Source organism: Lampris incognitus, chromosome 8, assembly GCF_029633865.1.
Source record: "Lampris incognitus isolate fLamInc1 chromosome 8, fLamInc1.hap2, whole genome shotgun sequence".
Taxonomy (NCBI): Eukaryota; Metazoa; Chordata; class Actinopteri; order Lampriformes; family Lampridae; genus Lampris; species Lampris incognitus.
In genome coordinates this window covers 4,857,738-4,868,314 of record NC_079218.1, presented here as the reverse complement: position 1 = coordinate 4,868,314, position 10,577 = coordinate 4,857,738, and the positions used below count along the sequence as shown (strand labels likewise).

The window sequence follows — 10,577 nt, the reverse complement described above, 5'->3', positions numbered from 1 at the left end:
GATCAAACGCTTTTTACTTGTATCAGACACACTAAATGGGGCTTTTATCTGTCACTAGATGGCAGTGCACACAAAATATAATGGAGCTTAAAGAGTAGTTCAATATAATTGCTCTGTTAGTTGCTGGTGATAATTTCTTTCTAGAAAAGACCAACCAAATGGGTGTGTTCTGAACGTAAGGTCCTGGGTATGTTTTGTCCTTTTTCCTTAAGCTTGTTAACTCAGCCTGTCGATAATGCTTGAGCTGCCACATTACCAGAGTATGTACTGCCTTGATCATTAAATAATCTTAGAAAACATTTTAGCTCACCCTTCTCTTTCTGAATTTAGAGACCTCCTGTTTTTGTTGTTTCAATAAGGGATATGTGTACTGGAAGACTTTTGCTGCAATCTCTCTTCAAAAGAGCATGTTCCATAACCCCCTTGACTGTTTTAAATTACACACATGAAGTATCAAAACCCTTTTCAGATCACCTTAATGGGGAAATGCACAAATACCAAACAGTGATATTGATTTTTCTAGCAAGACTGAGGATTAGAAAGTGTGGTAGATGTGCAAGAGATTGATGTACTATTTTACAATTGGTTATAATTGAAGGAGCTCCTATATAATTGTAGATCAAAGAATTTCTTGGTGTTCTTGAATACCTTTTTAAAAAAAATTTTTTTAGTTTTCCCCTTTTTTCTCCCCAAGTGTAACTGGCCAATTACCCCACTCTTCCGAGCCGTCCCGGTCTCTGCTCCACCCCCTCTGCTGATCCAGGGAGGGCTGCAGACTACCACATGCCTCCTCCCATACATGTGGAGTCGCCAGCCGCTTCTTTTCACCTGACAGTGAGGAGTTTTGTCAGGGGGACGGAGTGCGTGGGAGGATCACGCTATTACCCCCAGTTCCCCCTCCCCCCTGAACAGGCGCCCCAACCGACCAGAGGAGGCACTAGTGCAGCGACCAGGACACATATTCACATCTGGCTTCCCACCCGCAGACACGGGCAATTGTGTCTGTAGTGACGCCCGACCAAGTCGGAGGTAACACGGGGATTCAAACTGGTGATCTCCGTGTTGGTATGCAATCGAATAGATCGCTACGCTACCCGGACACCACCTTTCTTAACTTCTTAACTTTCCAACTTTGTGCAGATGCCTTTGGAGGTCACCAGGCCTCAGGTTATCTTGCCACTCCTCAGAACTACAAGTGGGACAGAAAGGACAACCCACAGGTTTATCAGCAGCACTTTCAATATGGTAACAACTGGCCTGCACCGGGACCTGCTCCCACAACGAAAACCTGCACACCTCTGCCACATCCAAACAAAACTGGAAACACAAGGTAAATGAAAAATAAAAAATAACACTAAATCAGAAAGTGTCAATAATTTTTAATCTGCATATTTGATATGTGAAACACTAGCCAAATCTTCAGTCCACACATATTTTTTAGTTCTCCAATGAGACAACAACAGCATTACGGGTACAGTGTTGGCCCAAGACAAAACAGCTATCAAGGTCCCTACAACAGTGGTGGTTTCTCTCCAATGGACCAGCTTGCACCTTCCAGACAAGCTAATCCCCGGAAGTTCCAGTTTTCCCCACAGCCCAGACCTCTGCATCCTTCTTTCCCGCCAGCCGGTAGACCTCCTACTCAGGCACCCCACCCACAAAACACCTCCGGGCCTCAGAGAGCCTCTGCTGAGAGGAACAGCAGAGCGCATGACCATCAAACTGAGTCCCAAACTCAAACTCAGGTAAAAAATGCCTTTGAAATATGACACAATGTGCTCATATTGAATTGTGAATGAGAAATGTGTTGAATTGTGTGGATATTGTTGAAATGTACTTTCATTTAACTAGGATGTTATATTTTCTTTTCTCTCCATTTTCCTTAGTTTTAATTTTCATTCTATAATATGAATTTTCATTCTGTTAATATAGATTATTTTATGCATCTCACTTTGTGTCATGGGAAATATCTTATTCTGCATGCTGCCTTTTTTTACTTGTTGAATCATTATTTGTCCCTTTTTGGCTTTTATTGTGTTGTTAAACACTTTTTAAAAAAAGCACTATACAGAATATCAGTGATAGGCCTTCGTGTTACGAGGCCACAGATACTTTGTAGAGCATTTTCTTCTCTTTTCCTGTGCTCTTTCTAGACACCACCAGCATTTCAGATTAAGCCAAAGACTGAAAGCTCATTCAGGATGTTGACTGCAGTTATTGGTGGCATGAGACACTGGAACCAATACAAGAACAAAGTCCCATGCCTATTTGAGATACTTGGTGAGCTCATTATGAGTCTCCCTGTAGAATTTTGTCAAAATTGTTGGGTTTTTTCCATTTTCACACAATATAAGAACAAAAAGCTGCACTCTTTTTTTCCCTAGCCACTCTGGACTCTGCCGTCACATTGGGTTCCCATGGAGCCAAGACCTTCCTCATGAGAGACGGAAAGGATGTTGTGCAGTGCGTCTTTTATGAAAATGTGAGTAAAGGATTAGGAGAAAAGTTTGCCCTTGTTGTCATCATCACAACAGATCAACAGATAAGAGTCTTGCTGTAACTTTATATTACCGTATGACCAAGGTCTCCATTTCTCTAACAGGAAAATGAGCTACCCCGTCTGATTCGTGGGCATGTCCACCGTTGCGTGGGCAACTATAATGCCACTAGCGATACCCTCATGTGTGTGTCTGTCAGGGCAGGCCTGCCCTCAGAGCAGAGTGATGCCAAGAAGGTAGTCAAAGTATGTGATATGAAGATGAGGGCACTGGTAAAGCCACTCCATGAAGTTTGAACCTACCTGACAACTCATAGGCTATTTGAACAGTAGAAAGTGATAGGAGAGATGTATAGCAATGCATGATTTAGGTACAGGCAAGTTATAAGGGGTTATGCAGCTAAGTGTAAAAGTGTGTGTGTAACTTTTCAGTACAATTTCTTATTGTTGATGATGTAATTGTCATGAGTTTACTGTGTTACAGGTCTTCATTTCATTCATAGTTCTTCAGGTCTTGCTTTTTTCTGCTTTGTTTATTGGCGAATACAACACATGTTAATAAAACGAGACATTGTTCAGTTTCTGCACTGAAAAAAACCCTCTTGCATCAGTTATGAAATATTTTATTACAAAGTAAATTCACAGAACAGCAAACATTGTTAAGGGGTTAATTCAGGTAAAGCAAACAAGTTAATGAGGCAATATCTCAAAATATAGCTTTGAAAAACAGGGCAGTCTGGGATGAAATGTGAGATCACATACCGTTTTCAGTTATTTACATCACAATGGAAAAATTCAATACTTCTACTCTACAAAAAACAGAGTTACACCAGTGCTGAGACTTGACAAGTAATGGTTCAACAGAACGGGGAACGGGAAGTCCAGTGCAGTCATGGTCACCATCCCCACAGTCAAGCACAGTATGAGGTCCAGTACAACACCCAACATTTCTTCCATCGCCTTTCTTCAGTAAAACATGGCAACATAATTACAGTGATTTTCAATGACAGGACACTTCATGTTGGCAACCCAAATTTTAGCAATATTTTAAGTTGAACTTATGTTTCAGATGCAACCGATCAGTCAAGACAAATACACAAACATTTACAATAAAAGGGAGTTTAAAGTGATGACACTGGCAGTGCACAGGGAAGTAGAAATGGACGGAGGAGTAGAAATTTTGTTCTCGGAACATGACAGGAATGGTGCCAACTCTTTTAAGGGAATTGGGTTGACACAAAACACACCTACACATCAGCTTATCGCAAAAGCGAATTATTTTTTAGCTATGTTTCACATGTCCTGTGAATAATGGGCCAACTTAACAGAGACAACTGTTGGTGAAGTTAAATTTGTACAGCCTCCAGCTCCGTCACTCATTTTAAATCACATAACACAGCGACGCCAGGAATTAATCCATTAGTGGGATGTCACCCCCTTTTAATTCGGTGATTAGAGTGATTTACCTCTTCTGGGTAATTGGCAAAGCGTGTCCGGGCATAATTGAACATAAGTAGATAGCTTTCTTCCTCTCTGAATTTACCTGCAGGGAATGCAAGACGTCAGCCTTTTTCATCCAGAGCATTTTTTTCCCCAAGTTCATAAGCTTGCAGTTTCCATATCGCACGACGTACAGGAGAAACACTTTTCAGAGAGGGGAAAAATATATACACATATATTTGAATAGCAGAACAAAAATCAAAACACTTCACACAACAAGATCCACAGTTTTCAGAAGTAGATGGTAACCTGATCATAGTATTAAAGTTACTTGTGTTGGTTATGTTAAAAGGCACAAGTTGGCATGGTCACATCATATTAGAATCCAGATCAGTCGTTCACCTATGAACAAACCCCTACCTAGCATGCACTTTTGACAATGTTAACGTACGTCCCTGCCTTTAGCCTTACTCGGTTAGTCCTGAATTACATTGTTAAGTATTATGTGTGGTAGACACCAAAAAGAAGAAACTATTTAGGATTAACAAGCATTACATATCACACTACCAATCTGGGGAAGGGGTGACAAAACAACGCCGTGTCCCCAAATGAAACGTACAAACGACACTTCTTTGAATCTTGGACAGCCAGACGGGTTCTGGTTCACTCCTCTGTACAGAGAAGGAAAGACTCGTGTTTGTCACCAAGGCAGGGCAGATGCTGTGCGTGCGGTTCTTTGTTCAACAGCTGACGACACAGTGCCTTTGAACGCAAAGCATATCTTCCGGACACCAAAAAAGTCAGCTTGCTCGATGCTGTTTTCCACAAGACTTCTGAGAAAGTCTTATTGTACTTATTGTATAGTATGTTTTTTTATGTCCTAACGGCTGAACCAAAGCATCGCTCCTGTCGGTCCAGATTCTATTTACAATCCAAGCACCACGGCACAGGTCACGGTCACAAGACGCTATTAACTTGAGATGTTTTGGTCGGGACTGGTTTATCAGTTCCCAGTTGGTGTTGGCATCGGGTGGCGGCTCATATTCTTCAGCATCACACACTGAACCATACATGGATGTAAATATCCACGTAGTAAGGTTCATGTTCAGATTCAAAATCTGTCACACTGCCGAGCAGTGTCATGCTTCTCGTTCCGTATGCAGGAACACATCCTGGATGTTTTGGAATGTTGCATATTTGACCAATCTTAATACACACAACACATTTTCCAGTTGAGTTTAAAGTTTAGGCTTTCTTCGTTTGATGTTTGAACTTTGTCATGGTGTTGGGAATGTTTTTGTTTTTATCATGTAAAATTAGGCCGTGGGAATCGGTCCTTGAATCTTTTCCAAAAGAGTTCCTTTCTACATCGTCAGTCAAGGGAAAAGGTTTCACGAGATCCCAACAGTCACGGATTAGAGGAGCAAGAAATTTTAACAACAGTGTATTACGGTAACACAAAACATCATTCCATTCAAACAAACTGAGTTAATTTATCAGATAAAAGATGTTGGAAGACAGTACAGGTTGTTGAGTTTCAGACTCAGGAGTGCATGAGTGGGGTGACAGCATCCAGTTATGAAAAAGGGATGCCGGCGTTGTCCCGTAACTTCAGCGCAGAGGTATAGGGAGTCCTCAGCGAATAGCAGGGATCACCTCCAGGCTGCACTATAAGAGAGTGGGTAAAGGGGTGGGGGACAGCTGCTCCTTTGGTGCATATTTGGCAAAGAAGGGCAGGAAGAGAGTGAGCATGACTCCCACGATGGCCAACATGTAGCCCCAGCCGATCTGGCACTCCCCAGCGTAGTAGATGTCTGCGTCCCCGCAGAAGGAACGCACCAGGGTGGAGTTGAGGCCGAAGGGATACACCAGCAGGCCTGACCCCATGATGAACACTGCAGAGAAGACAGAGGACAAACTGGGTCAGTACGCTCACACAAGCTGCACACTGATGTGAGGATTTAAAATGGTGTCAACCACACTGTTGAAATCACATCCTAATTCTAATGTGTTTTAATTTTTAGAATTAGGCATGGTGCTGTGGAAACCAGAAACCTCTAAGTGAAGGACCTGTCCTGTGAGTATGACTCTTTTTCTAGTATCCTCCCAGTCCCCTGACAGTGGAGTCTAAAGTAAATGTCTGGGTGTAATTTTCCAGCTGTGCTACCTAAGAGCCACTTGGTGGCAGTAGAGGTTCTTCAGTAAAATCAATCACACGTTGTCAGGTAAGAAAAATTAAGTGGTCCAGCGATGATATCTGTATTTACATTATGGGGGATTTGCATTACATTCAGGCTTGTGATATGTTGGCCAATGATTCACAGAGCAGAATTTCACAGGCCAGCCCATAATGGCGGAACATGAACTTTCCACTTATTGAGAAACAAAAGCACTAATAACCTCAAATAGACAGAGCCTTCGTCTACTGCAAATCAAAGTGAGTCATCTTTACCTGGATCCATTAGTGCTTTTCATTTTCAAACTGAGGACATCAAACAAAAAGAAGAAGATGGGGGGAAAAAAAAAAAGCTGGCTTGGAGCTTTTGCGGCGATCAGCTTCCCCCCAGACACTATCCTCTGTAGGGCCATGCAGTAAGAAAGTGGCTCACTTTTACAAATTGAGTCAAGTCTGCCAACCAGCAGTGCTGCCAAGCCGTTATCGACTCTGTGCTTCAGAGTATCATTGCAGCTCTCAGTCACTCTGACTGAAGGTTAGATTTCCATTATGACACTGGGCTGTTACAGTTGTGTAAGGGGGTCGCGGGGCTTGTGGAAAATGCGTGAACTTGCCGTAGTGAGTCGTCGTCTGTGGAACACAACAAACATGTCTTCTCTTATTTGTTGATTTATTTATTAATTTGGTTTATTTTTCATGGCGTATTGATTTCAGGAGACACCGGCTTCCTTTTTTACTTTCACGGGCAGCGCTGCATGGATGGTAGAATGGGATACTCAAGTTAGAGATCCAACGCGGTAACTGAACAACCATCAAATCAATGGTCTGCGTGGGCAGTGGAGAATTTAACTGGCAGTAAAGGGTGTTTTCAGAAAGCTTTACGTCTTTGATCTCCTGGTCGATGGCTGGCCCCTTTACCACAGACCGCAGAGAAGAAGGCCAATGATGGGGAACCCCCCCCCCCCCAAAAAAAACAAAAAACAGACTGCTATTGAGGGTAAAAAGGAGGCCAAGAATCAGCATCAAGGCGACAGGGGAAGGTTGTCTGGACCGACATGTCCTGGTGTCTACACGCGATTCACAGGGTTTACGTCTGACTCATCCTTGTGCAGCCAAAACTGGCCCTCAACTCTCAGACTGACCCCGTGTTTTATCTTGCATGGGCCCCGGCTCCTCAAAGCACACCGGCTAACGAGACTTTAATGACCTTCTTTATCAAACTACCCTTGGCTTTTCTGTGGAGGGCACACAATATGTGCTCCTGCTCACACACAGAAATGACAACATTTAGAAGACAATCTGGACACAGACCCGAGTAATGAGCAACACAGCGGCCCCATGAAATAGCGAATACGGATTAAGGATTAAATCGAAGTGGTGGTCTGGCACAAGGCACAGATGAGCGGCGTGAGTGCCAGATTGGATCTGCAGTTGTTGTCTAGATCTGATAGACTGTGGAGTGGCTCAGGCTGACTGGAACTCTGACAAAACTCTTAATGAGAACAGAGCTGTCAAAAATAGCTAGATTGACCTCGTGTCAGAGACTAAAGAGCTGAAAACTCGCCTTGTGGATCAACTTTATAGACACAAAACTCCATCTAAATGAAAATGAGATGGATTAAACCAATCCATGTGCATTTTAACACTTCACACTTACTGACCACTTATTGACCAAATGCTTGACACCAAACATAACATCAATAGCATACATTTGCATAATGATGGTGTCTGTTTTGGAAGGTTTTTTGTCAACTGGTGCATGACCTTGAGTGAAGAGTAGAACTGCATGCTGTTTTCTATACAGGGCACACCTTGACTGCAGTAAGATTGAGCACAAATGTGGTTTACAGTGAACAGGGGTCCAATCCTAATGAGAACAGAAACTATGGTGAGGGAGTCCTCCATAACACCAAGCATGGACACCGACAACTCAAAGCATTCATCATTCCAACATCGAGGACAGGTGTGTGTGTGTGTGTGTGTGTGTGTGTGTGTGTGTGTGTGTGTGTGTGTGTGTGTGTGTGTGCATGCATATGCATACACACACATGCACATACACAAATAACCTGTTTGACATGGTCTGTTGAATGTCATATGCCCCACTGCATGTTTTGTTGACAGGATGCGAGAGGGCGTAAACAGGAATGACTTTGTGAGGGGTTACTCAAGCGGTGACGATTGGGGAGAGTTGCTGGGATTACACGAAGACAGAATATTCAGAAAAGGCAGCTGGCATTACTGTTGATGAGCTACATCTGAGCTTTTGAAACCAGGAAATCTCCCCAAGGACGTACCAAGCCTCATCTCAACCAGTTGTGGTAAGCGTGTCTCGGCATCTTAGTGCCGGGTAACAGATGCTCATCAATCAAACAGGAAGCAGTTAGGACCATTGTTGGGTGACAGGTTCCACGCTAATAAACGCTGTTAGATGTGAGGAGTTGCCATTAAAATGCAATCACAGGTCTTTTTTAAAGCATTGTCTACACAATACCCATCGGGCAGAGAAAGGCTTTCAGTATCTCCATCATCCTTCTCTTGCCTCCTAATGGACACCGTTTACTCAACTTTCAAGCCCTCTAATCAGCAGCTTGCATTGCAGGAGCTCGCATAGGAGAGGAAGACAGAAGAAATTATTGTCCAGCCCCAATCAGGGGAGACTGCTGAGCGCTGCTGGGTCCATAAGGCTGTCCTAATGGCAGAGAGGTAACGGTTAGGTTAATAATGGAGAGAGAAGAAACCTGAGGTTAGCTGAAGGCTCTTAGATCCCCAATCGATGTCAGTCTCGCTCATAAACAGACAAGCTGCAAAGAAAAAGTCTTAAGAGTCTATCAGGTGTGTCTTCTTGCACAAGTAAGACAGGAAACAGTTATGATGGCAATACAATAGCTCTCAAATACAGCGATCTTCATCCTTCGTCCTCCAATCAAACTTCAGCTTACACACATGAAGATACTGACAAGCAGGAATAGCTAGCTGTAAGGTTTCACCTTTCGGTACATCTGTATGGATCGACAGAGTCTGGAAATCCCTTCTAGTCAAACAGAGACAGATTCTAAAGCTACAACAACCACATATTTTTACCGTCTAATTTTTGTCGTCATGGTTACAGAACAGGCGCAGGACAGTGGTCAGGCCGCTCTGATTGCGCAGAATAAACCGCCGTTCTGGCAACCCGCTCGTCACGTGGCTGGGAGGTTCGTATCCCAGACTCGCCGTAACCGCTCACGGCCGGAGCGTCCACGGGGTAAGGCATTCATTAGGCCACCCTTACCCGAGGGATAGTGGGTGTAGGTCGGTGTAGTGTTCGGGGAGTCGTCGTTCTCCAGCGACCCCTCTGGCCCATCTGGGCGCCTGCAGCCAAAGCATTCTCCCTACGTCTCCTATGCGGCCTGAAGGTAATGTAATCCATGCGAGGAGGCTTCAGCGTGTAAAATAGCGAGAGCAGCCGACACGAGTTTGAAGGAAGCTGGTGTTACGACTATCTCCTTCCTGTGGAAACGTGAGCCAGGGGAGTGATTCGGCAAGAGTTCCGGCCACATGCCATTGGGTTAATCGGGTGGGATAAGGGGGAAAAAATAGTGGTGGGGTCGTTTTGTTGAAGCGTGTTTTGTTTGGTAATAATAACTCGTGTTTCTGGGACAGATTAAACCTGACTAAAACTAACGTGTGTTTACGGGTGTCTGGTTTTGGGGCAGGCAGCTAACATTACCAACAAATTTTCCGTCAGAAATGCTCCGATCTAAAACAGTGGAGCATGCTAAGGCTGTTGAGCTAACTGAGGCACTCAAAGAGACATCGTTACATGACCGAAGTGAGGCCTTTTTTGGTGAACTTTGGACTGAAACACTCGACGCATGTAAAATAAGTGACATTTCTACAACCCAGCACAACCAAAAGAGGTCGACACGGACAACAAGAACACTTTAAGATTGTGTCATTGCTTCGACGCTTGGACAGCATGTAGTACCTGATAACAGACCGTTTTGGTGTCAAAGTGTACTACCCAGTCATTCACAACATGGTTGGAGAAATAGAAAGACGATTTTCAAATACCTACTGCAACATCATGAAAGGTATCTAGGCACTAAATCCTCCAAGCAGTAGTTTTTCAAGAGAGGCGGCTGTTCTATTGGCCAATGCTTATGATTCAAATACTGAAGATCTAAAACATGAATTTCATCAGACAAGGAGAGCGTTAGATAGACTACAGAAAACAGAAAAAGAGAGTCCTAGCACTCTGATCCATCCATCCATCCATAATCCAAACCGCTTATCCTGCTGTCAGGGTTGCGGGGATGCTGGAGCCTATCCTTTGGAGCCATACTAGGATGTGTTGTTCTATGAGCTGTTCAGGTTGTGCAAAATAGCTGCAGTGTTACCAGTGAGCAGTGCAGCGTGTGAACGGAGTTTTTCAATTCTCAGGATCATAAAGAATTATTTGCGGTCTACTATGACAGGGACTAG

The 10,577-nt window shown here is 43.7% G+C and overlaps 2 protein-coding genes across 2 annotated transcripts in view; one reads left to right on the top strand and one right to left on the bottom strand.

The window, feature by feature from the left end:
• The window catches only part of LOC130117048 (spermatogenesis-associated protein 22), a 3,723-nt gene extending 856 nt beyond the window's left edge, over positions 1-2,867 (top strand). The window contains exons 3-7 of the mRNA XM_056285190.1: positions 1,141-1,330; positions 1,442-1,745; positions 2,154-2,280; positions 2,385-2,482; positions 2,603-2,867. Of these exons, the coding sequence (XP_056141165.1) occupies positions 1,141-1,330; positions 1,442-1,745; positions 2,154-2,280; positions 2,385-2,482; positions 2,603-2,794 (911 nt within the window). The 3' untranslated portion in view covers positions 2,795-2,867. The remainder of the gene's footprint in view (positions 1-1,140; positions 1,331-1,441; positions 1,746-2,153; positions 2,281-2,384; positions 2,483-2,602) is intronic.
• A 2,738-nt stretch (positions 2,868-5,605) lies between these two features.
• Positions 5,606-10,577, bottom strand: part of LOC130117322 (LHFPL tetraspan subfamily member 7 protein) — a 185,041-nt gene continuing 180,069 nt past the window's right edge. Inside the window, exon 3 of the mRNA XM_056285533.1 lies at positions 5,606-5,832. Coding sequence (XP_056141508.1) covers positions 5,606-5,832 — 227 coding nt within the window. The remainder of the gene's footprint in view (positions 5,833-10,577) is intronic.